This window comes from Manduca sexta, chromosome 15 (genome assembly GCF_014839805.1).
Source record: "Manduca sexta isolate Smith_Timp_Sample1 chromosome 15, JHU_Msex_v1.0, whole genome shotgun sequence".
NCBI classification, from domain to species: domain Eukaryota; kingdom Metazoa; phylum Arthropoda; class Insecta; order Lepidoptera; family Sphingidae; genus Manduca; species Manduca sexta.
In genome coordinates this window covers 7273171-7299832 of record NC_051129.1, presented here as the reverse complement: position 1 = coordinate 7299832, position 26662 = coordinate 7273171, and the positions used below count along the sequence as shown (strand labels likewise).

Genomic DNA, 26662 nt, shown 5'->3' with positions numbered 1-26662 from the left:
GTTTCTACTAAATAAATAAAAGTGTTGGCGCTACTCATAGTTTTCTCTGTTCTTATAAATTCGTTGTCCTACTTTCGGTCGATTGTATGACGCCGCGTAACGCTGGGCTTCCCTAAGGTTCTTGTCAAGGACTTCAGGGGCAACTGCGTCCAATTATGTGTACTGATTTTAATTAGCATTTAGCGTGTATACAAATAATATTCTTTACCTAATTTGATTAATTTGCACAGTTGTGTATGTTTAGGAATGTCTAATATAACAATAGACGGACGTTGGCACGAGTCGAGATTACGTGAAGAAAATCATAAATTATAATATTTTAGCATATAATAATTTATGTTTTTTTTTTATTTATTTACAACGACCAATTGTTCAAATTATAAACCTGTTTACAATTTTTAAACACATGTTAATACTTATAATTAGAATTTGTGCTTTTTTAAGTGCTAACTTGTTTTGATATAGCAATTACCATTTATTTGTGTAGCGAATGGTTGTTGTACGAGCTACTACGAGTATAGTTTACTTTGTCTCTTGTCATAAAGCTATCCTGTAGACATAACCATCTACAACATGTATGGTCTAACTCTAATGGTGTTTTTCCAAAATGCCAGTCATGTTAATATGAAGTAGCATGTTGTTTAGTTTCCGAAGAGGCTATTTCTTGATCGGTTCCTATACGTGCTGTGGGATTGGCCAGTATAATTCTTATATTTATTCCGGGTATATAATGTTAAAACCAGAAAACAACATCACTTATATTCTCTTGGTAGCAATAAAGATTGCTGTGGTACCTACCTAATATCTCTATCTATAGAATTATCTCTTAGTAGAAAGGTCCCAATGTGTTTTAACAACACATGAGTATGAGATAGGAAGCATGTTTACAATACATACATCTTCTTCAATTAGCTGTTTACAATTTAAAACATAAGGTTAGGCGGTCTTTATATTTAGAGAACCATATTACAACAGTTCATGCGTTCGTATAAGAATCTGGAGATTATGTAAATAATTTTACAGATAATATACTATTTTATTATTAAAATTACCGAACCAAAATAATTATGTTGTATGTCTCTTTAAAATATTTAGTATAGTGACATCTATATATTTTAAATAAAGATTGGTTTGTTGGTTGTATGTTTACTGAGAAAGTTTTAAGCTCTGTACACTACATTTAGTATAGACTGTGTCATACAGATGGCGCTTACTACAATAGTTGCTTTTATAAAATAATTTCTTATAATTGTCTAAATAATAACGTTAATTAGTTATGTAAATCTGTGTACGCGTATATATTTTCAAATTTAACTATTATATAAAGCTGAAGAGTGTGTTTGTTTGTTTAAACGCGCTAATCTCAGAAACTTCTGGTTCGAATTGAAAAAATCATTTTAGTGTTAGTGTATGTAGCCCATTTATCGAGGAACGTTATAGGTAGGGCTGCCATCACCTGAATTGCCGACGCCGGATAAACACGGCAAAAATCTCGGATATTTGGGCTAAATATGTGTTTTTCCCCGGATACCTCTGAAAAAGTATTTTTTGCTACAAAAATAACATCGTTATATTTTTTTATTTTCCTTTAATTATACAGCTTGTGATTTTTTTCTTTACTAAGGTTTATATCAATTTGTCGCTTATCAAAAAAAAAAAAAAAATGGAGATCCCCGAACAACAAAAGTGTCCGGGTTACACCCAGGCACTTTTTAAAAGCCTTTGCCGGACGCCCTTAGGACGCCTTTCAAACTAGAACAAATCCGGGGAATGCCGGACAGATGGCGGCCCTAGCTATAAGGGCTATAAACGAAAAATGTTGCAAAAACGGAAAGAAAAATCTTTAGAGAGCTTCCGCTGCGTGTGCTGCGTAAACTTAAAGACTCTAAAAAATATATTATAAAGCAAAGTCCCCCGCCGCATCTGTCTGCTGGTCTGAACGCGATAAACTTAAAAACTACCCACCGGATTTCGGTTAAATTTGGTACAGAGATAGTTTGAGACCCTGAGAAGGACAGAAGCTACTTCCTATCCCGGGCAAATATATAACGGGACTTCTATCCCGGAAAACTTTTTCACGCGAGCAGAACTGCGAGCAAAAGCTAGTGTATATTTGAGATATTGCTTACTGACAATGATTTTCTTGGAGAATTTGAGTAGCAAGAAAAACGCCATTTTTTGTTCGGAGATTCTGATCACCATTTCTAGCAGTTGAAATTGAAAAGATTGAATTTAAAGTTTCTTCAAGAATGTGGATCTTGTTTAGTACAGATTGCTGTATTTATATTATATATTTTTAAAAACGCGTCAAGATTTGAAGATAAGATGATTTGTTTTAGTCCACTATTCAAATATCATTTAATTGTTTTTTTATGATCCGGGAAGTATAGGTATACTAATTAACTTACGGAAATTGCCAGTTGCCTAATAAAATTACGGAAATTGCCAATTGCCTGATAAAATTACCAAAATGTTGATTCCTTCGATAAAGATCGGTAATGTTGCCAACGCTTCTAAAGCGTCATGCAAGCATATTGGTTCTAATGGTCACTTATTTACAATTCATCCAAGCACCCAAACATGCCCTGGTAACTTCGAACTAATTATTTTTTTTAGAATAAGCGCCATCTCTCCCCTATACATGGCACTAATTTCTTAATATGTTTTCTCAGTGTGACTAGTTCATTATATGTTACTTTTAGTACGTATAAATGTTGATAATTCTGGTATTTTTTTTATTTAAGCTACAACTAAACAAGCAGTTATGCTTTAAAAATAAATTTTATTACTTCCTATAAAAATTATCTACAATACTTATAATTTTAAAATAAATTTGGACGAATAGCAATATTTTTAGTATTTTATAGTAGTTTACTGCTAACAAACAATAGCAACTTCTAGTAAACGTCATAAGATATTTTTCTGTCGGTAAATTTGTATACTCGTGCGCATTTTCTTGTGATTTTTGTTTTTTGTTGTATATTTACGTTGAATTGAGCTTCAGTTCTTCCGTATTTAAGAAATACCTATTGACTGTGTTTGTGTAAGTGTCAGTGACATACATTAGATAGGCTCTCTATAAGAAATTTGAACTATTTATATCAGTGTAGTGTTGTTTGTAAAACATTTTACATAATGTCCCGGAACATCAGACAATGTATTAATAAATGTGTAAAAGAAATAAATTAGTTTAAAATATACTATTGTATTATTTATCTTTGAATTGGGTCAAACCATTACATTTCGACCCATACGTAGAACAAAGTTTATCTGCAAAACACTGATTCTGACACTTAATAAAACAAATTCCTAATTTGTTGTTTACATAACAGCATATTATATTCCAAAAATTGTTACTAAGAACCAGTGTTTTACAATTACGACTTTTTCTACCGATGGGTCGACATAGAATTAAATATATTATTTTGAAAGTTAGAAACCTATATATGCATATACATGCATAGGTATATTTATTTTATTTCCCTGTATGGCGTCCAGATGTCGCTCAACGTTATGAAATTTCAAACTGAGAGTTGCCAGTCTATTTCCAGTATTATATATTAGTCTATGCACCCAAACACTCGGGTGCTAATCACCTGCTTTTTAAAAAAATAATTTGTTAAAATCAACATGTGTAAACATGTAATTGCTGAATTAAGAGGGAAATAAATTCCCAAAAATTTAAAGAACAAATTTTAGAAATATCACTAATGGGTTATTTGTTACAAGTAAATTTAGAAATAGCTCAATGCATTTGGATGAAATTTGGCACACAGATAAACCATGTTCTGTATTAAGGCAGATGATACTTTTTATTGCTCCAATGGTTTTTATTTCGATTATTTACTTTTTATTGTTCCAATGGGAATTATTGGGATTTATTTTATCAGATTCTTTAAATTGTATCTGCTTCGGTGGCGTAGTTGTATTACGATGCGATTGAAGTGCTAAGATCTCGGGTTCGACTATATCGAATTTGTTCTATTTTCTACTCGTATCAACGCGAAGTATGGAATTTGCACCCGATATGGCGAAATTTCCGCTACCTATCACATCATAGAACGGAATAAAGTGGGTGCACCAGTTGCCACTTTGGGTATAAATGGCGTCAGTATGTTGTTGTGTATTCTTTGAATAGAAGTGACGCTATGGATCACTACAGGGTTTTATGAATTTTTGTAGCGGGAACGACTCTTCATGCGCGCGAAGCCGAGAGTAAAACCTAACTAGTAACTTATATTAGTTTTGTTCACTTAATTTTTATTGCTTTAGCGAATGATTTCGACTATTCTTTCGACCTAAGCATCTTAAACCAGATTGAATGGTTATTTTATACGCAATATTTTCGATGGCGTAGTTGTTTTGCGTGCGCGGTACTACTTCCGCTCTAAGGTCTCGGTTTCGAATCTCGTGTTGGGGAAAGTGATATTGGGTGTTTCTATTTAGTATTAAACTGTAATCTGGAAGTTGTGCCCGATATGTCATATGGCGATAAGCTCGTCTTGTATCCCATCATGTGCTGGTATAAGCCTGACGAAAAGTGAATGCCCTAGATGCATCTCTGCCAGCGCCTTCGGGGATAAAGTCGAGGATTGTTTGTTTTTCTTAAATTTGTGAATTTATATATTTTGAATTCTGGTTTATTATTATAAGACCAAGGTTATGTAAATAAAGTCAATTTATAAACGACTGGCTTCTTAATTAATAATTATGTTAATTGATGAATTTTGGATGTTTCTGTAAAGTTTGATATAAATTTTATTGCTTACTAGCTTCCGCCCGCAGCTTCGCCCGCGTGGATTTCGGATTTCAAAAATGGAGAAGGTGCTCAATTTGTCGGGATGTTTTTTTAATTTATGGTGGTATGCAGGTGGCCCGATTGTCCGGTCAGGGTCTGATGATGGGATCCTGGTGAAATCGAAGGAACTTTTAACCATTAAGGTTGCACACGAAATGACGGAAGCTTAAAAATGGAGTAACTTCTCCCGTTTTCCCAACATTTTCCATCACTGCTATGCTCCTATTAATTGTAGCGTGATGAAAAGTATACTATAACCAGCTCAGGAGTATGAAAAATAATTGTACCAAGTTAAGTTAAAATCCGTCGAGTAGTTTTTGTTTCTATAACGGTTATACAGACAGACAGACAAAAATTTTACTAATTGCATTTTTGGCATCAGTATCGATCCCTAATCACCCCCAGTTATTTTGGAAATATATTTCATGTACAGAATTGACCTGTCTACAGATTTATTATAAGTATAGATATGCAAAAGTAGCTCAAAAATTGTCAATAACGAAAACATGCATTTTAAAGTAAAACAAAAGAAATAATATCGTGAAGCCAACCAAATAACTAATGATATATTGAATTTTGTGACTGTTCAATTTAGTCGGGTCCGCGATATCACTTTTGTTGAGTTTCAGAACGCGACATTACATTACATTATTATATTCTGTGCTCCAACGCACACTGCTTTGATGTTAGGGACACACCTACATTGCTTAGACAACAGTGAACTTTATACAATAGCAATAAAGCTCAAATTGACTCTACGTATTAGTTAGAAAACGTTTGTATGGGAAATAGAAAAATGCTGTTTTGAGGATTTTCCCGGCAATTATTCGAATTTTTCTCACCTTTTAAACCTTCCCTAGACCTCCACGAATAATTCAAGACCAAGATAAGATAAATCCGTTCAGCCGTTCTCGAGTTTTAGCGAGACTAACGAACAGCAATTCATTTTTATATATATATAGATGTTATTGAATTGGCTAATAAATAAAACTGTCAAAAAGACGTAGAAATAATAAGTGAACAAAAATTGTAAAAATGGTTAAAGAAACGGATTTTTATACCATGGCGGCTATGACCGTCGAATAGGACAAAAATGGGACAAGTGGTAGTTGGCATCGAGGGTTCCGTTGAAATCTGTAGGTAAGATATGTAAGTACATATTTACGGTTTACCCGTTTTTTCCTTTATGTGCTGGGAAACATTGCATATTGTCAAATTTTGTGATTCTAAGTCACAGGAACCAGTCCCCTATAGGTTTTGATTCCCTTGAAATCGCATGTATACACACGTATATATACGACGTGAACGGTCATATTTTTTGATCGCGTTGACTTGCATGTTTGATTTTTTCACAACGGAAAGAGACCGTAGACTAAGTATGTAAGTAATATTTTAAAAGCAAAAATTTGTGAAAATGTTTGGATATTTGTTAGAAGTAAACGTATAAACAGTTTAACGGATTTGGGTGAAATTATTTGGTATACTGATATACCATGTCTTGGATTAACACAAAGGCTACTTTTTATTTCAGTTATCAGGCGCTATGGAGCTGTTCAGTGTTTTAGGGATGTTTTGTAGCGGAAAAGGGCTCCCTGCAGACGAAGCCGCGGGCAAAAGCTAGTAATATATACTGATCTTCATCAATACTATAAACAACGACACAAATCAATAACGATTTCATATTTTGAACAATTTCAAACATTGTCATGCCATCTTTCTAGCTATTCAGAATTAGTCGTTATCATATTATTATAATTATCTTTGGTTGTTATTCTTATTATACCGCGGTCAAAGATATTTATAATAGTTATCTTGGGAAAAGGATCGTCCTTGTCAGATGATGACCGACGTTTACGTTTACCTTATATTCGTTTTTAGGAATTAATTTATTCATGACGGATGATTGCTATAAATTTCGTGACGATCCGCATATAGGTATCAGTCGACCAAGTCGTCCGCAGCACTCTTCATTGCATCAGACGCAGAGCTCAATCGACTTCGCCATGAGATCGTTGGTGGTGTTGTGCGCCGTGGTATTCGTAACTGCAGCCGTTCCTCATCCGGGTCTGATTAAGAAATCGGTACAAGCTGTCGCAAACAATGCGCCTGCGGTCTCTCACCAATCTCGTTTCGATGTGAAGACATCGCAAGTAGTTCCAGCGTCGATTGCAGCTGAGGCGGTGGCTAGCTTGCAAGCGCGAGCCCTGGCTCCGTTTAACAATCCATCGAGTGTCTCCCAGAAGTCTTATGTGGTGCCTGGTTCAGTATCCCCGGTAGTCCCCGCCCCTCTAGCTGCTCATCCGGTATACACAGGCCAAGTGCCCACCCTGTCTGCGGGCGGATCGGCAGTCGTACACGAGTTTCGTTATGATACCGCGAGTGGGCCATACGTAGGGTCTGGACAGTTCTTACAGTCCGTTCAGGGGCAACCAGTTCAGCCAGTGATCTCGCCCTGGTGATGCAGTTAAAATTATGTAAGATAATTTGGTTTTAATATTACAAAAAAGTATAACGTATTTATTTTATGTATAAAATCAGTTTTCATGAATATGAAATGCGTCTAAAGATTTTCAAGTCAAATGATAATTATAATTGCCATATCTAACCATCAGGTGGGGTATAATTTTTAAAATATCATTGGCGCGATAGTTTTAATTTTAATACACACGATTGTACTTACCCGCGTAATTTTTTATAAAATCAATACCAATAGTGTATTGATTTTATAAAAAAATACGCGTAAATGTAGTGCACATATTGTTATCGAATAGTTAAAATCTTCGTTAATTATGATTGTATGTGACCTACTTGATTTTTGTGTTCTTCCTGAAAATACAGAATTTATGATAATTGTAATAAGTTTTGGTATTCACTGACAATGTTTTATTCAATAAATTGTTGGAATAAAAAAAAGTAATTTATTTATAAGAGATCGTTTTTATTGCTGATATTTCCTAAAATTTTGTACCGTACCGTAAGAAATTAATTTTATATTCACAATTTAATGTCGACTGACGTGTCTACATTTCAGATATTGTTAATTAATAAACATAAGTTATCATAAATATTATACATTTGAACAAGTGTTATTGAAAGTTTTAAAAATGTTTCCTTAAGAATAGTAAACATGCTAGGTTTTATTATGTAATTTGAACTTTTTGAAACGGATTTTAGGTATTTGTTAAACGGCTCAAACAAAGTTTGTTCTTAAAATTAGCGCCGGTCCATCCACGAATTCTCATACTGTTCTTAATTTGACGACGTACCTATATATTATATAATAATTAGTACTCAAGTCTAACATTAAATCAACCTTGAAAAGTATTGTTATGCATTATAATAAAAATCTTTTAAATATTTCATTTTGTATGTCAGAAATAAATTTATTAATAAGTAATTACAATACTTACAGTTCGAAATGTGATAGCCAGAATTACCGTAATATAATTTCTAGAAATACCTACTTTAGCCTTCCTATTAGAGGTAGCTTAGGGTCCCCTCTAAGCTATCTGAGATATATTGTGACAAAAGTAGGTATTTGAACCAATATTCAGTGCGTAAATACGCCTCTTTTACTTCTAATCTTAAGTTTTCTACTGCAAGCGCGTATACTTCCTCAGTATGGAGTTATTATTTCAATAATTTAACAGAAATGGTTTTGAATAGGTATTAAGATCTGTCGTTGATTTTTCGATTTCCATGTATTAATGTAAATTTATCGTCCCTAATTTTATACTTACCTTGAATAAAACGGGTATTAAAATATCGAAGATATGTTAAGTGAACCAAGTTGCCAGACAGGGCAAACCTTGTGGACAAAATGTCGCATAATAGTTATTTTGTTTGTATTATTATATATTTTTAAAGGTTGTGTTCTATAATTTTCTAAAACAAAATCCCATGTCGTGTCTGTTTGAATGCGATAAACTGAAACACTTCCGAAGGGATTTCGAGCAAGAGCTAGTATTTTCTAAATTATGAACATCGTATAGGTGATAAGGGGCACTCTGTTTTTTAATTAACGAATTTTTAATGTGATGACTATCCAGCGAATTATGTTACATACGAGTGGTCGCCCGCTGATCGAAATTCGACCGCAAATCATAAATAGTATTTTTTTCACTCTATCTCACTCCTCCATGTGCACTTAAAAAAAGCTCAAAGTGTTCCCATAAAAATATACAGATTTGCATTTTGGTAATTATTGCCGTTTAATAATTCCCAAATAACATGGTATTGTGCATATTATTGGTATAATACTCCGGTGCGCTCTCTGTTCCTAAACACTCATAGTTCGGTGAGAGGGCAATCCGACATCACGTGAGACAGATCGAGCGCAGGACCAACGGCATTCCATGCTTTTCGAGGCACGGGGGTATCGCAACGGCAACTTCTAGACTCCGAGCTGAGACTGAATAATTTTTAAGATGGAAAAACCCAGTCACGTAAAATTTTTGGCCCAACTCGGGATTCGAATGCAGGATTTTAGCGCGATAGACGAATTCGTACCTCGTACGTATTACCACTACGCCACCGTAGCAGTCATGATAGTGTGATAGTGGTAAAGCATACGCAATATAAATAAGTTTGTAACTACACCATCGAGGTAATCTACTGCGATTGTAAACATTAATGTAAATAACAAAATAAATAGTTCATTTAGTTAATATGAACTATTTATTTTGTTATTATTAAATAAATGTATATATTTATTTATTTTATGTTATAATATGTTTTTACGCATTGTATGCTGATTTTAAGTAAGAAACCTAATAATTAATTAATTTATGTTACATGTTTTTGTAATCTGTGGAAACTGTTGTGGATTATATATTTATATTTGTTCCTTTTATTATATAAGTTAAATTGTACTCTGTTGTTTCCCAAATAAACTAAAAATAAAATAAAAAAAAAATAAAAAATATATTTTGACGTTTTTCATGCATTTCGGGCTTTCCGTTCCATATAAACCGGTTTCTAATAACGATGGACCGCTGTAATCTAAGTTCTTCCGCCCGTTGACTCTATTGAATGTTTTATTTTTATTACAACTAATGAGTCGTATGTGTAACATTGATTACGTACAGCTGTACATATCGGAAGCACTATACGCTATTGACCGCTACGTAGAAGTTGCTCGGAGCAAGGTTGGTTACTTTCATATGACACTTGACATTGTTTTTTCAAGTGGGCTTTTAACACTCAAAAATAATTAACTAATACGGTTATGACAGTCAGTATAAAAGCGCCAGCTATCATATTATCTACATCAGTCGGCCGACTCGGTTTGAAGTGATCACTTTCTTCGTCGAATCATTACACAGACCACGTTCAATATGAAGACGCTGGTGGTGTTATTCGTGTTTGCTGCAGTGGCTCATGCCTCTATCCTGCCTCTGGCTCAACCGGCTCACCATCCCGCAGTGGTGGTAGATGCAAGAGGACGCCCCCTGGACACCGCAGAAGTCATCGAGGCTCGTGCGTTGCACTTGCAAGCTAAAGCTTTAGAAGCGCACCACGCTCCAGTGGTTGCTGCCGTGGCTGTCCCCTCTGTGGTCGCCGCCCCTGCCGCCGTCTCCCATCAGTCACGCGTTGATGTGCACAGCAGCCCCGCCATAGTGAGCCACGCTGTCGCTGCCCCTGTGATCGCCCACGCCGCTCCTGTGCTCATACATGCCGCTGCCCCAGTTTTGGCTCACTCCGCTCTGGCTCACGTTGGACATGGACATTATTTGAAGAAGCGATCCTTGAGTCATGTGGCTTATTCCGTGCCTGCTATTGCCCCCGCTGCCGTATCCCACCAATCTCGCGTGGATGTGATCTCCAGCCCCGCTGTGGTATCCCACGTTGTTGCCGCTCCCGTCGTAGCTCACGCCGTCGCCGCGCCCGTGGTTGCACACGCTATTGCTCCCGCTGCCGTCTCCCACCAATCACGCGTAGATGTTCGCGTCAGCCCTGCCGTGGTTGCCCATGCGCCTGTGGCCGTGTCTCACGCTGTAGTGGCTGGACCTGTTTACGGCGTCCATGCTCTTTCTCATGGTCACCTGCTGAAGAAGCGATCCCTCGCTGCGGTCGTCGCCCCCGTCGTGCACGCCGTTCCCGCTGCCGTTTCTCACCAGTCGCGCGTTGATGTGATCTCGGAGCCGGCTGTGGTGGCTCACGCCGCCCCCGTCGCCGTGGCTCATGTTGTTCCCGCCGTGGTAGCCGCACCTGCCGCTGTCTCCCATCAGTCTCGCGTGGACGTCGTCTCAGCTGCACATGTAGCCCCCCTGGCCCACTCTGCTGTGTGGACCGCACCCGTTGCCCATCTGAGCCATGCTGGATTAGTCAAAGCCGCCCTGTGGTAAAACGATTGTGATTCGACGAACATTGTAGTGTTCGTTTTAATAGTATTATTGAAATGAATAGACAATAAAAATATTTATAACAACACTGTTTATTTCTTTATTTAATTTCTTTTTATTCTTTGATATCTATTCTGAGTTTAATATACAGGGTCATTTTGACATTGCTTCACTAAATTAAACCAGATACTCGGCTTCGCCTTTGCTGACATTGTGCCAAAAATTATCCATTAATAACGAATATTTTCACCAAAAATCCTGGTTTTAGTTTTTAGATTTTTTGGTCATATTGTAGTTTAATGCGAATATGGCGTGTGCAAGTGAGTATTTCTGGCTGAAAGTATGATGTTGCCTGTGTGACGAATTCTCTTAGAGTATTACTATTGGAATTAGGGCGCGTTTACTTATTTTGTTTGAAACTTACACTTTTTTATTTTACATCTATGCCTCTAGCAACTTATTGTAAAGAGTTACTTCCAAGTAGATAAGTATGTGGTTTCATTTAGTCACGCAACGTCGCAATGAACCCGTATGTATTACTGATTATAAATTACAAAATAATATTCACTTATTATTATTTTGGAACAGGGGGTCTATACACAAGTACTTGAAATTGGCGATAGTAATGAGGATAGCCTAGTGGCCAGTATTATACAGGATTAATATTAAATTACCATATTATAACTAGGTATATCTTATCATAACCGGGAGAAAATTGTGTTCGAGTTCGCTTTGAATTAAATAAATGAATAGAGCCGTTAGTAATGTTGACAGAAGACGAATGACTTACTTTGGCTATTACAGTACTAATGTATTCATTTTAAATCACTATACTTAATACCAATTACTCCTGAGATATATATTAATTTACATGTGTTATACCCTTATAATTACGAAAGGTCTATAAAATTTGCCATAAGATTTCAATGCAACGTTACTGCATTTCGTCTGACGTGTATAAGATTTTAGCACAGTTTTCTTTTTATTGTTTTTTTTACTATTAATATAGTATTTGGAAACTATTCGAACATACGAATAAAAATAGAATTATAAATCATTATCTGAAAATACATGTAAATTAAGGAGAAAGAATAAGGAGTATTTTTGTTCCTACTTATCTTGTCATCAGATTTTTAACAGCAAGCTTCAAAATGATTGTCTATGATTGTCAGCTTGTTTTACCTACCAAAGTCAAGTCACTTAACTAACTCTGCTACTAAATGCAATCAACAATTCTGCTTATTGTAACATTCATAATACACATAGCATAATTATTTAATTTCCAAGAGAATATACACATTTTTAGTCGTTTTAACAATTCATATATTATTATTATTATACGCTGACTGCCTCTGTGGCATAGTTGTAATGCGTACGCAGTACAACTGCGTCGTCTTAGCGATTCAGCGACCTCAGTCCTGGGTTCGAATCCCGGATTGGGCCCAAAATAATTGTGACTAGGTTTTTCCACCTCAAAAAATAATCAACTCGGAGTCATGAAGTTGGCGTTTACCCCCGGGCCTCAAAATGCACGTGAAGCCGTTGGTCTTGCGCCTGATGTCTCCGGTTATGTCGGATTGTCGTCTTACCGGACTGTGAGACTGGAGAAGTAGTATACCTGTGTATTGTGCACACATTTGTGCGTTATGCGTTATATTAGGTATATCTCCTGCGTATCTGGCTGTTCCCCATTGAGATTGGCCACCGTGGCCGATATTCGGCTACCCTCGTAGCTTCGTAGCTTTTTCCTCCTATGCTATGCTTCCGAGGATAGACGATAACAATGGATAAGCTGACAAAAAGTAATCGGTTCAATAGGAAAAAATGGGAATTCTTAATACATTTTTGACTTTCACACTTTGATTTTCTAAGACGTATGTTTATTTATTTGCACTTTATATACAAAATTGTACATAGGCGGACTTAATGCCGTAGGCATTCTCTCTCAGTCAACCTTAGGGTGGAGCAGAGTTTACTTTGGTAATTCACTATAATTGTTTATATTTTATTCAAAAATAAATAAATAATTATAATTAGTAAGAATAACATTTTGTATGTAATAATAAAAAGGAGAGGTGGTATACGATACCTAAAACAAATGATCACAGCAATAGCTATTATAGTATTTAAACAGATCCAGAATACTATTATTATAAACCCTGGGATTTCGACCCTAGTAGGATATAATATTATTTTTTTACCAGGAAATTGTTAAAAATAGAAATTATAATCTATATATATAAAAATGAATCCCTATTTCCCTTGGTCACGCCATCACGCGTGAACGGCTGGACCGATTTCACTTTTTTTTTTGTTGTGTTTGTTATTGACAGGAGAAGGTTCTTATGAAAGAAAAAATTAAAAAAAATGCGCGGAAAATTAGAAAATTTAAGAAAACTTAACGAAAATACTAATTTTATATAACTGTCAATTGTTTGAAATAACTGTCAGCGATTGACAGAATGCGCGCTGCAAATTCATAGTTAAGACGGGACAACGTCTGTCGGGTCAGCTAGTATTTATATAAATATAAGAATTTCAAAGGCTTTGAAGTCGTAGATCAAAAAGAAACAAAAAAATTGGATAATTTATTTATTCATAAATATTTTTTTTTGCTTTTTTTATTCCCTAGTAGTATTATTCTTAGGTGTTCGTCAGATTCGTTCTTCACCAACCGTGGGCAAGATGGCCATGAGCACCGTGCAAGAGTCCAGCGTGGGCAAGGGGAGCGGCGTGCAGGAGACCAGCGTGAGCGACAGGGGCGGCGACCACGCTGTGAGCCAGGGGAGCGGCAGCCACATGGGCAACGATAGCGGGGCTGGTGCGCACGTCAACGCGAGACTGGTGCGAGACGGCGGCAGCCGGAGCTACGGCGACGGCAGGGGCGGCGAGGGCAGCGTGCGCCACCACTGGGGCAGCGACGGCGGCGTGCGCGACCACGGGAGCGGCGACAGCGTGCGCCACCACGGCCGGGCTGTTGATCACGTCCACGCGGGACTGGTGGGACACGGCGGCCGGAGCAATGGCGGGCACGGCGTATGCGTGGCCGAAGTGACCCAAGGAACGTTTCTTAAGGTAGTGTCCGTGAGCGCCGTGACCAAGAGCAGAGTGCGCCAAAAGAGGGGCGGCACCGTGCGCCAGCAGAGGGGCAGCACCGTGCGCGAGCACCGGGGCGGCGGCGATGACGGGAGCGGCGTGGGCGATGACGGGAGCGGCGACAGCGTGGCTGGTGCGCACGTCCACACGGGACTGGTGGGACACGGCAGCAGCGGGGCCGGCGTACGAAACCACGGGGGCGGCAACGGCGTGAGCCACAGGAGCAACGGCGTGAGCAACGGGAGCGACGGCAACAGGAGCGATTGCTGCGACTCCGTGGGCGAACTGAGGCTCCAGAGCCTTAGCTTGGTAGTGCAGGGCGCGAGCGTTGATCACCTCCGCGGTATCCAGGGGACGGCCGTGCGGGTCCAGCACAAGTGCGGCGTGGTGCGCCGGCTGCGCCACATACGACCCGCAAGCCACGGCGGCAAGAGCGAAAAACACCACCATCGATTTCATTTTGAACGTGGTCTGTGTTTTTTTCTGACGAACTAGATCACTTCAAACCGTGCACGGCCGACTGATAAATTCGACTCGCATTCTCCTATATTTATACCGACCGGACATAATTAAAAGGTAAGGCAATTTCAGTTGGTAATATAATAATATTCGTTGCCGACTAGAACAATGTCAGTCGTCAGTAATGGTGACCTCGGCGTGTGTGTGACGGTCATAATAGTGACAGAATTTCGTGGTCGCAAAATATTATTTACTACTATAATATCTATGATGCTTTTAAACTTGCGTGTGTACGTTAAATTGTGTATTTTATTCCATATTTGGACACAATAAGGCAGAAATTAAGAGTTGTCAATTACATAAAACAGTACAATGCAGCCTTGAAAAGTCGTGTGTCCTAATTACATTACTATAAAAAAGATTTTGCAATTGTGAGGTACTTTCTTTAGTATTATATCCATCTTAAGCGTGACCTTTATAATAGTTAAAGCTGGTTGTGTAATGAGCCGCTAAATTAGTCCATACGGTAGTTGATAGTAGAGCGCAAATAGATTGTCGATGTGGGCATGGTCCGAAGGCGGCAGCCGGCAGCGGTGCGCACGCGTCGTGCGACGCAATGAAAGGCTCCAGGCAACCGCCCAGTCATGCGAAGTTGTACTCAAGAGCACAAGGAATTATTCGATTACTAACACAAATAGCGTATTTGGTTCCGTGTTTTTGCCGTAGTTATGCGTTCACTTAACCAATGTGTCTCTAACTACGCGCCGCGTGGATATTACATTTGACTGGTTTATACGCAAATTCTAATAAAATCTTGGTTGTGACTTTACATAATATGCAATAATGTCACGATTTTATTTAGCAAAGGCATGGAAACGATAATTGTTTATTTATTTACAATCATTTTGGATTTTTATGCGAAGGAACATAGTCCTGTAGAGGTTAATATCGTATATTAATACGAAACTACTTCAAATAACAGTTAAGTATATTTATAGTTGCCAAGTCAACTATTTATTTAATATTTTTAATTTAACGTCTTTTGTTAAAGTTTAGTAACTTACCTATGATTCCTCTAGAATCTTTGGACGCTAAGGACGGCGGTGGTGTTCAAAATGGTCGTTTTTTGGCCGGTCGATATGAAAGAAAGATTTACAAGAATCATTCCTCTATTTGCATGTCTGAATGTAACATAAATGTTAATACAAGTGTCATACGAACATGTGTTTATACTTTTATTTGTATTACGAGAAATTTTATCAATTCAAAAATGGAAAATAAGAAAGTAAAATTTTAAATGTAAAATAAACAGAATATGATTTCCTCGGTTGCGTAGTTGTATTACTATACGACTGCAGTGCTGAGGTCTCGGGTTCGCTCCCCAGGTCGGGCAAAGTGATATAGGATTTTTCTACTCAGTATCAGCCCAGAGTCTATAATTTGTGCCCAAAATAGCGATAGACTTGCCCCCCATCACGTCATGGGACCGAATATACACGGTGGAAAGTGGGTGTATCAATCGCACTTCTGCCTATCCCTTCGGGGGTAAATAAAATTTACAGAATACGTTACTTACGCTATGAAGTATAATTTTCAGCAAAGCATAATTGTGGTGGTATCTAGTCGAATAAAAAAATATGTTTTTCAGCTGTTGAATATAATGGCCATAAGAAAAAAATAGTATCATACTTACATTACACATTCATTAGTCGCATGTGCTATATAAACTGACAATTTACGTACGAACGGACACGAGTCTGTCAATAGAATATAGGATATGATTTTAATTAATATTCTGACCGTTATTGCGTCAATTTTTTTTTATTATAATATTAGTCAAGGATATAGTCCATGTTATAGGAAGGCTTTAATAGTTTGAATAAAGGAAATTAAACATAAGTAACATTTTATGAATATTATAAAAACTTATTTTAATACCTTAATGTACTTGTAGGTCACATAAATAGCAAAAACTACTTTCTCTGAGATGTTGAAACTGTTCCAGGTAGCTTATTCGAAATAGAAATGTGGTCCTATTAAGTAGCCAATACCTGTGAAAGGTAATACTGCAAAATGGTTTTAGCCGTAAGCCAGCAACAGTGTTTGGAAAAATGTTTTTCGAAGCGAAATAACCAAAACATTCTATAGGTTTTATATTATTATGCACATTTGAATTACTGTTAATATTTACATTATTAATTAAAGGTTTTTGTTTACTTTGTATAAATTCAATTATTTTTGCATCCTAATATTTTAAATTGATTTAGCAATCTGTCAATACCAAAATCTATAAACTGGGTAGTTCCACCGCCTTCTGATGACGGTCACGAATTTTCTATGGAACAAGGTTGAATTCACCTTTTTGTCTGGTCACTGACATTGAAATTACTTTACTCTTTAGCTCTGAGAATGGGATGTTCCACAATAGATTCATCTTTAATGTGCACGTACATAATTGTTAATTTGCACTGCCAAATAGGGCGCATGATATTATTATATGGAGCTTATATTAAAATTATACAAAGAAAATATTTTCACTGATTTTTTAAATTAAAAAATATATTATGCTCATTTAAAAATTTCAAAATATTACACTTAATTTTTTTATTGTAAAATTATTCGCCCATTCTTTGTGAATATTTTTATTTCCAAAGATTATGGATACCAATAGGTGCTTTCAAATGTGATATTTAAAATCAAACACAAGGAACATTTTATCTCAACAGATCTTTTTAAGCTAATTGAACCTATTCAAAGGTAGTGCAAGCTAATAATAGACCAAGGACATGGTAACAGAACTCGGTAGCGCCTGCTTATTGCGAAGGCGAGAATTTAAATCCTACAGCATGCCAAAGTGTTTTCGAAATCGGAATAGTGGTTTTAATAGGCGGGTTGAAACCTTAAGTATTTCCTAGTACAAGTAAATTATGGTGCCATGCTAACACGAGAAATCTATTAAAATTTAACTTTTTTTAAATTGTTCATATCTGTAAGACATACTACGTTGTAGCGTAAAATTATGCTAATTTCAATCGTCAATTATTTCGCGAATGAATCGATGAATCATTAACAACCTAACGCTCACGACATTGGTCAATGCTATTAAATAGTTGCATGGCTATTAAATTTTTTTTTTCACGCGAACAAATTAGAATATAAATTCCGGTCAAGTGCGAGTCGCAGATGCGTACTGAGTGCTTCGTATCAACATATTTTTTTTAATAGTTTGTATAAGAAAAGGTAAATTAGATTCAAAATAAACTTAATTTTAAAGTGGCAAAAATATTTTCCGATTCAATGGCTATTTGTCACCGCCCATGTTCTAAATTAAGTTTGTTATCGAAACCGAGATAATTTTGTTATGTGACAACGAATATTTATTATCATTATTTTTCTTGTGTTGTTTGAAGATTTTAGATCAAAACCTAATTTATAGTGAGTTTGAGAGTATCGTGTGTAAAAGGTCATATGTTTTGATTGCATTATCATAAACATACATACACATACACTCACGACTTTTATCTCCGAAGGGCAGGTAGAGACTGGAATACCTGACTTAAAGCTTGATTTGTTTACTCATAATATATAGATGTATAAGCCTTTGTTCTTTGTAACAATTACAAACGTGTTACCTTAACCAAGAAAATAGAAACGGCTAGATAAACGGTTGAATAGAACAAAAAGTGAACACTAATAAACACGTATGTCAATAACGTTATTTAATGTAATATTACAATTGTTTCACTGGATTTTTAAATTTGATTAAATACTTTTTCTTTGAAGAGAGTGAAAAAACAGAAACTTATTTTTTTTTGTGCCTAGTATAGAACATTTTTTGCGATCGGGAAGAGCACGCGGAGTGTCGACATGGCTTGAATACATCGAAGGTTCGCCGGTCAGTGAACTCTTCCCGAAAACCCGTTCTCTGGATTATCGCGCCGCCTAGGGAAATATCACCTATACTAATAAATTAGTTAGATCGTAAAAATAAACGCATGCTTTATATTATGTGCGTGATAAGCTAGACCAAAACTATTTGGATATAGTGTTTGATAAAGTATGAATAAAATGGTTTTTAAAGAAATTCCGGGTTAAATTATAAGTTAGTGTGGTCGACTATAGCCCGGTTTCTAACATACCCCACGTCCATAGTTTCGGTTCTTTTTTGTGTTGTTATAAAAACATACCACGATTTTTTGTTAGTTGTTTAATTATTAAATATTATAGTACGTTATATTTTTAAAACTATGTCTATGTATGTTCATGTTGCAATTTAATTTAAAGGCTTTTCTTTTTATTTCTTCATTAAACGATTTATTAAATATCTCGAAATTAATTGAGCCTTCCATGATTCCTTTACTTTTTATACTTGGTTAGTATTATTTAAAAGTTTGTAACTTTTATGTCTTACATCACTTATATTAAAAAAGAACTACAGCTATTTTATCAGGAACTAATATCTCTATATGTAACAAGTACGAACTAATATTGCTTAAGGTTGGGTAATTCATTATTTTTCGACAGGCAATTAAATCGATGTTCTACCGTTCACTGTCCAATCTTTTTATTTATTTTATCGTAGGACATGAAACGATTAAATGACTTGCCTTCCGTGGCAAGCTATACACACGGAATATAGAATAGTCCACTATAGTTTAATTCCTTTGTTAGGTAGTACGGTGAATTTGTTTGAGAATGTCATATCCTGTTTCCATGGTAAGTATTTATGTTAAACACGTAGGTACATAAATATCTCCAAATGGCTGTATTCTAAAGTTTATGGTTTAGTGGGCGAGAAACTAGTCGGCTATATGTGCCTGACTATGACTTGAGGCGCTATGAGGATCTCAACACCACGACAAACGTTTGTTTACCTACAAATATTGTTATTGGCCTTCGCGTTGAGGTACCGAAGCGCCTCGTAGATCCTAATATCTGCAGTATCAGGTGTTTTTCTATGGATCGGCAAGTATACTTTAATAGATATGTATATTTTCGGCTCTACATTAAGATTTTATATTTGTCAAGTCGTGGTTAGCAAAATGGTGAGGGAAATTTCGTTCTACAACAATTAAACCCGAGATGAATACTTGTAATTTACACAAATGTCGGTCTCAGAGTGGGAGCCCCATAGCTTCTTTTTTCATAGTCGTTTATATACTCATCCGCTGCTCCAATAGGTTATTGCGTACTCGATTACTACAACCTGAGCCATAAAAGTCACCGTTCCAAAAGACATTGATAAATAATCTTGTGTCTAGATCATATTAAAGCTTATTAGTATGATAAACGATTTACCTTTTATACGACCCAAACGTACTTGACAAGGACGTAATGTGCTAATAAAGTAAAAGCACGAAAAATTATGAAAAACATAGCGTAGTCGCAACATGACTAGATAATCTTTTTACAGCCGTATATGGTAGACAATGCGTTTAACATAAAAATGCTTTAATAGTGTATACGTGAGGTGGTTTGAACTGTTCGTGAAGTAAAACATTAAAATAAGACAAAGTTCCTGACTTAAGCGGCGGGTGCATTTCGACATCCCGATTTGTTGTGTAATTGTTGCAACGCCCGCCTATTCCGAGAGTAATTTATGTTTCTGATATGCATTGGTACCTATGCACTTTCAAAATTGACGTTGGATTACGTTAAAGGGAATTAGTGACCGCCTTTAAGCTAAAACTTGCGCTTATTCGACGTCAGAATGTGTATGAATAATGTTCGTAAATGGTGTAAAATTATTTAAATTTTTCACGATGACGCCTAAAATGTATATTAATATGAATGGTTGTAATGCATAAACTATAAGGATGTTATATCAGTAACACTTTAATTGTGCGAGTAATTTATTAATACGTAGTTTTTAAAAATTTTAAGTAATTGGAATTAGTTGATTGTATAATGACTTTTATAACCACAAATCCATTAACATGATTAACGGTTACTCTGAATGTTCTCCGACCACGACATACTCGTAGGATGAAAAATATAATTCATTGAAATAAATATATCTCATTTATTTGAGAAGATATGATATTACATCAACTGTTTTTATAAAAACAAATTTCTAAACAAATTCAATTAGGGCGTGGGCTTTATGAAGAAAATCTAAGTAATAAGTATAGAGTTATTTGTGTTTTATGTGTTCTGTAATAATAAGCATAATATGCCTTTTATTAAATAAAATATCTAAGTTTAAAAACTCCCACGTTTTTTACTATTAGAATAATCTTTGGTTTATCCCTATTCTGATAACTGATTAAAGCATAAGTATTGAAAATGCTTGTCTCGGAAATGTTAGAATGCATAAATAATATTTTCACGGAAAAAATAAAAGATGCAGAATAAATATTTTAAGAATGAGGATAAATTAAACTAAAGAAACTTTGAGATTATAGAAACTAAAGGCGTGGTTACACTAAAAATTATACAGACGCAGCTTTGTGTTAGGCATTGGATTTTCGAAAGCAAATAGTAAAGATATTATCATCTTTGGAAATATAATCAAGATAAATGTAATACATTTTTGTAGGTAAGCGTTTTGTAGTAACTCGCGTCACGTGAAAGACTATACCCGGAATAAAAGTCTTATTGTGTACTTCTCTGGGATAAAGTAGCCTACATGTTCCTATCGTTTCTCTGTTTCGCAAGCGTAGTTGTGCGTTACAACATCGCTCTGAGCCCCCGGGTCGGGCTAAATAATTTTGGGGTTTTGTGTTCAGTAACAGTCTGAATTTCTAGAATTTCTACCTGATTTGGCGAAAGGTCTTCCCTCATGTTTTCATGGGAGAGAACATATATGGCGAAATGTAGGTGCCCTGATTGCACCAATGCTTAGTCCTTCGGGTATAATTACGTGACGTGTGTTAATATTTTTATGTTATTACAAATCCGTTCAGTTTGTTCGATTACTTATATCAAACAATGAAACATCTTCACAATTTTCGTATTTATAATATGTGTAAGTGAGATAGTAGATACGATATACGTCTTTGTTATGTAAGGAGCGATTGTCAAGCTGTGAACAAAAGGCTGCATGTTGGATATAAACATCGAGAACTCTTATTTCAAATGTTTGGTGTTCAGATATTATAGGATTAAGAATTGCCTTATTTCCTAAAACCCTCGATACAAGACTCGACTCATAGCGTAAGTCAGGTATCTTTAAGTTTGTTTATGTATTTAACCATTCGCCTAATGCGGCCACAGCCTAACCAAGCGGAGGCAATGCAAACAATACATTTACCACAAACTGGAACGATCTGATAATTTGCTGTCTGCGAGACTTGCCATTTTCAAACGAACAATACGTGAACAACTCAGGTTTACATAAAAGAGGTAGATTGTCACACTGTCATTCTGCCTACGTGCTCATAAAACCTTGGAAATACTTTATTTTTGTACCACAAAAAGTCTTTAAGCTTAGTAAGTATGACTATAATTTTAAAATAAATCAAGGCCGTCTTATTATAAGATTCGCAGAAATAAATGGAGTGAACTTTATTTACAAACGTATGGAATAATATTTTTGTGTAAGGCTCTTTTGTGGGAAGTAGCTGAGCATGAAGCTATTATCGGTGCAATTTATTGCTGCATAAGTGATCTGTTATAAAAAGGTAATCTTTGTTTGTAAGTTTGGAGGAAGAGAGTACAAGCAAGCAATCTCTGAACTTTTACTTATAAGGTAATGGTTAGAGGGGTCTTCAATTTAGTTTAAGGGATTTAATATAATATGTAAAGTCGCAAGCAAATCTTGTTTTTGTTTTAATAAAATTACGCGGTGGTGTGACATACAGTTGGAAACTTCCTGTCAGGAAACAGATATCGCATGAGATGAGAGAAGGCGTGAAGCGTTTAGAAGCGTCGCAACATATTCCTTAGGGACTTAAAGTGTCTTTGTTTCTATAAATAATCCTGGCATAAAAATACCCTATGATTCCAGTTCTTATATAAATAAAAAAATACATAGAATTGATAGATGTATATACAAATTGAATATAAGAAAATTGTAGAGTCATTTACATATAAAGTAAGTTAGCTGGGAGTGCTTTTCGGAGACTGTTCCGCGTGGCTATTTCTTGACTTTTTATAGGCGTCAGCCCAGCTGGTTTGCTGGCAACGGGCTTTACTAGATCAAGGCGATCGGCGACCGATAATAGCAGGAATGAACAGATACGGAGTGAGATTTAGACGTAGGGGGGCCGTCAATCACGTCACGCTAAAAAATTTTGATTGCCATCAACTAACTACAATCTTGATAGGAGGTTAGCATTCTGCGATAAATAGGATCCAAATAATGATGATTACTGCTATGTAAAGAAAGATCTTAATTAAATGAAAAAGATTGTTTGGTTCAGTTCTATATGATACAAAACGTAAAAGTGTATGTTATTACTGTTATCTTAAATATTGTTAATGTCAATAATTAATAATTTTTTAGAAACATAAACTTGCATTCTTGCGCCACGTTGCTTGTAGACGTCAAGTACTGCATTGCCGTGCAAAGCTTTTTATTCTGCATCTAGACAGCATAACTTTTTGTCGAAAAGAACCCGAGCATGAGGAACAACGACTAAAGTGTCTGTTTGTTCGTGTTTATATGTAAACCTTACGTTATGTCGTGAGTTACGTTACGGCTAGTCTGGATGGTGATATCAATTCGGTTCGCCAGAATGTTACACGACTTGAGCCGATCCATTCGAAATGTTGTCACAGTTCCGACATGAGTATTATGAACGGTGGCGCAATGATCATCTCGCCGAACATTCAACCTAAATGTATTTGTGCCAGTTGCACACACTCTGAGATTTCGGCTTCGAATCCCATCCATCCCATGTGTAGAACACAGTGGTATTGGTTTTTTCTGCTCAGTATAAGCCCCAAGTCTGGAATTTGTGCCCTACATAGCAATAAAATCGATAAGACCCTACAACATCATGGAACTGAACACACACGGCTAAAAGTTGGTACTCAAGTTGCACTTCTGTCTTCCCCTTCGGGGATATAGACGTCATGTGTTTTGTTTTTTTAATAATATTTATACGAAAGTTCCTGAAGATGTTAAAAAAATAAATGTGGCTATCGCTGAACGTAGAGGCCTTTAATTCTGCGAACATTTTAACGCGGACGAAGATGCGGTCAAAACCTAGTAGACTTAATAAAATAATTTCGAGCCTCGAGTACGTGCCTGGCGAATGTAAAGCATTATCTCGCCTTCCGCCGCAACTAGTTTGCAGCTTACGCTCTGTTACATTTCGATTGTTGTCACAACACAACCTTGCCTCTGTCTAATGACTTTTATGCAGGTATCCGGGCAAATTATAAGGTAGATGCCGAATTAGGGCGTTAGTTAATTTTTTTATGATCAAATAGATATATTGCATAAGAAAATATAAACACAAACTATAAGGCATGTTTATCGCGAGATGGCAATCATTCGAAGACATTTAATGATAAGTCTAATAATGTTTAGTTATTAGATTGGATACAAAGTAATATTTATCGAAATGTAATACTGCTTGTGCAGCTTAGCGGCGGAAATAGACTAAAATATTTGGTATCTGCTATACTTTCGTTTCAAAGTTATTTACTACTAGTTTAACTAGGTGGTGATCGCGACTTCGCACGCGTGAAAGTCTGTCTTGCTATAAAATTCCTTAAATGACTGTAGCGATACATAACGACATCTATACGACACTAACGTAATCTATTTAGTAATTCATATTATAATAATAGTAAGATAAGATGTAGGTGTCCATTTATAAAGAATCTAAATATACCATGAACAAAATCTATAATTTATATTATTCACAATAATACGAAAAACAAATTAATGTAAATTAGTTTTACTAATGCAAGCCAATTTTCATATTGATAATAAAAAATGATTAATGATTTCGTATGAAAATAATAGCCATTAAACACTATTCCCATTCAATAGGAAAGACAATTCTTAATCATCATAATCTGCCCTTATTCCATTCCAATGTGGAATCTATGAAACACGTTATTATACGCATTTTACAGATTGTAGTTAACTTAGCTTTTACTATTTTCTTTGAGTGGTCCAATCCCGGGTATTCCTGTTAATTGACTACACAAAGTGTTACAGTTTTTTAATTCCAAGTTACTAAGTAAAATTTTAATAGTCTAATAAAATCTTGTCTTCGCATATTTATGTAACTTGTTGATGCTTACATATTATATTCATTCATTCACGTATTATACAACAAAGTCCCCCGCCAAGGATGTCTAGCTGTGTCTCTCTGATCGCGATATGCACAAAAATTATCAGAACCGATTTCGATTATTGGCTTGGAGATAGTTTGAGAGTGTGGAAAGGACATAAGCTACATTTAATCCGGGAAAATATACTTAATACAGAAAAACTCTTTCACTCGGACCGAATCGCAAGCAAAAGCTACTTACTTACTAGTAATATAATAAAGTAATATTGCTAATTGTGACTTAAAAGTTTTTTTATTACCACTAAATTAAACACATAGAGGCGGACAGAGATATATAACTCTCAGAAATTTCGCGTAAGTATGTGAATGTTACTAATTAACACGATTTAGTAGAAACGTATTAAATATCATAAAAAAATATTTTTTACTAAACACAGAATTGTTATCTATACTAATATATGAAGTTGAAGAGTTTGTTTGTTTGAACGTGCTTATGTCAGGAACTACTGAACCAATGTCGTTTTTTTTTTATTAACGGGAAAGTATATTACTCCTGAATGGTATAGGCTACTTTTTATTGTAGAAAAACTTTTTCACGCGGGCGAAGCCGCAGGTAAAAATTAGTTTACAATTTAATCAGGTTAGCGTTAAGATAGTTATAATTATAGTTTGGTACTAGAATGCAATGTAATTGTAATATAATTAAGGTGTTATTTTTCTGTATCTGACTATAGCGATATTTTTCTACAAGTGCTAAGAATAGTTATTGAAAGCTTTGGAAGATATATATTTTTTCCAAGCATTAATTTATCGTGTTATATTTGTATATATGGTTGTTCGAATCAAATCTTGCAAATGAATTTAAAGCATTTATTTTCAACCCATGAAGATGAAACTTTGCACACATGTTTAGTTTGGATAACAATGCATGGTTAGCCAAGTGATGTCATTCTAAATTCAATATGGTAGATGGCTCAAGATGATGGACTAGTTATTGCACAGTCATGATATCAAAAGAAAGTATTTACTGAGAAAAATACGAAAAATAAAGTAATTTTACTTTAAATCCTTTTTTTTTACTAATAATTTTCAGATCAATGTTGTAACGTATGGCCGTTTCTTGGTATATATATTCCGAGATCATGATATTTCAATGTCGAATCGAATAAAAACAATAGTTATTAGGTGAACTCATTGTTTTAGTTTTTGTCGTATGATTTAAAAAAGCCTACGATTTCCCCGATAGGGTTAATGTCACACAGCCGGTCATTGTAAAAACTAAGTCAAATACTTCCTAGAATACGTATATAAAGTTTGACGAACTAACCCCATATTGATACGATTAAAAATTTATTGTTGGGTGTATGAAATGGTATGCTTTTAAAGTTTACATAATTTAATTCCAATGAAGTAGTAAAATCGAAAACGTTGATCTAGCGACAAGATTAAACCATTTTGCATTCAAATCTCACTCACCTTTCGGTTTGTTTTGCAATAAATGGTTTAAACAATTACAACAGTTTTTTGTTTGTTTTCGCTATGTCGTAATCGTCAAGAGTATTGTTAATGTTACATAGAATATGTTCATAACTCTGTCGGGGATTGGGTTGGCAGAGGCATAATAAGTAATAAGTATTCTCATGGTTTATGGACGTCGTTTTGTCCCATAATGCTTCTTATGGCTATCGCCTAAGCCATAGTTATAGCCAGAAACTACTTTTCATATTTAAAGACGATTTCTTGTGCGTAACTTGTCAGAGTTTTGAGGACAA

At 35.7% G+C, this 26662-nt stretch overlaps 2 protein-coding genes across 2 annotated transcripts; one reads left to right on the top strand and one right to left on the bottom strand.

Moving 5' to 3' along the window:
- Nucleotides 1-10046: 10046 nt before the first annotated feature.
- On the top strand, nt 10047-11230 carry LOC115451212 (cuticle protein 16.5). The gene has a single exon (XM_030179453.2). It carries the CDS (start codon nt 10135-10137, stop codon nt 11143-11145), a length of 1011 nt encoding a protein of 336 aa, XP_030035313.1. The 5' UTR covers nt 10047-10134; the 3' UTR covers nt 11146-11230.
- A 2490-nt stretch (nt 11231-13720) lies between these two features.
- On the bottom strand, nt 13721-14783 carry LOC115451169 (cuticle protein 16.5). Its single transcript, XM_030179407.2, has one exon. It carries the CDS (start codon nt 14695-14697, stop codon nt 13810-13812), a length of 888 nt encoding a protein of 295 aa, XP_030035267.1. The 5' UTR covers nt 14698-14783; the 3' UTR covers nt 13721-13809.
- Nucleotides 14784-26662: the final 11879 nt, after the last annotated feature.

What these genes read in the sequence shown, in the direction of transcription:
- LOC115451212 (XM_030179453.2), top strand. Translation starts at nt 10,135, where the DNA reads ATGAAGACGCTGGTGGTGTTATTCGTGTTTGCTGCAGTGGCTCATGCC.
- LOC115451169 (XM_030179407.2), bottom strand. Translation starts at nt 14,697, where the DNA reads ATGAAATCGATGGTGGTGTTTTTCGCTCTTGCCGCCGTGGCTTGCGGG.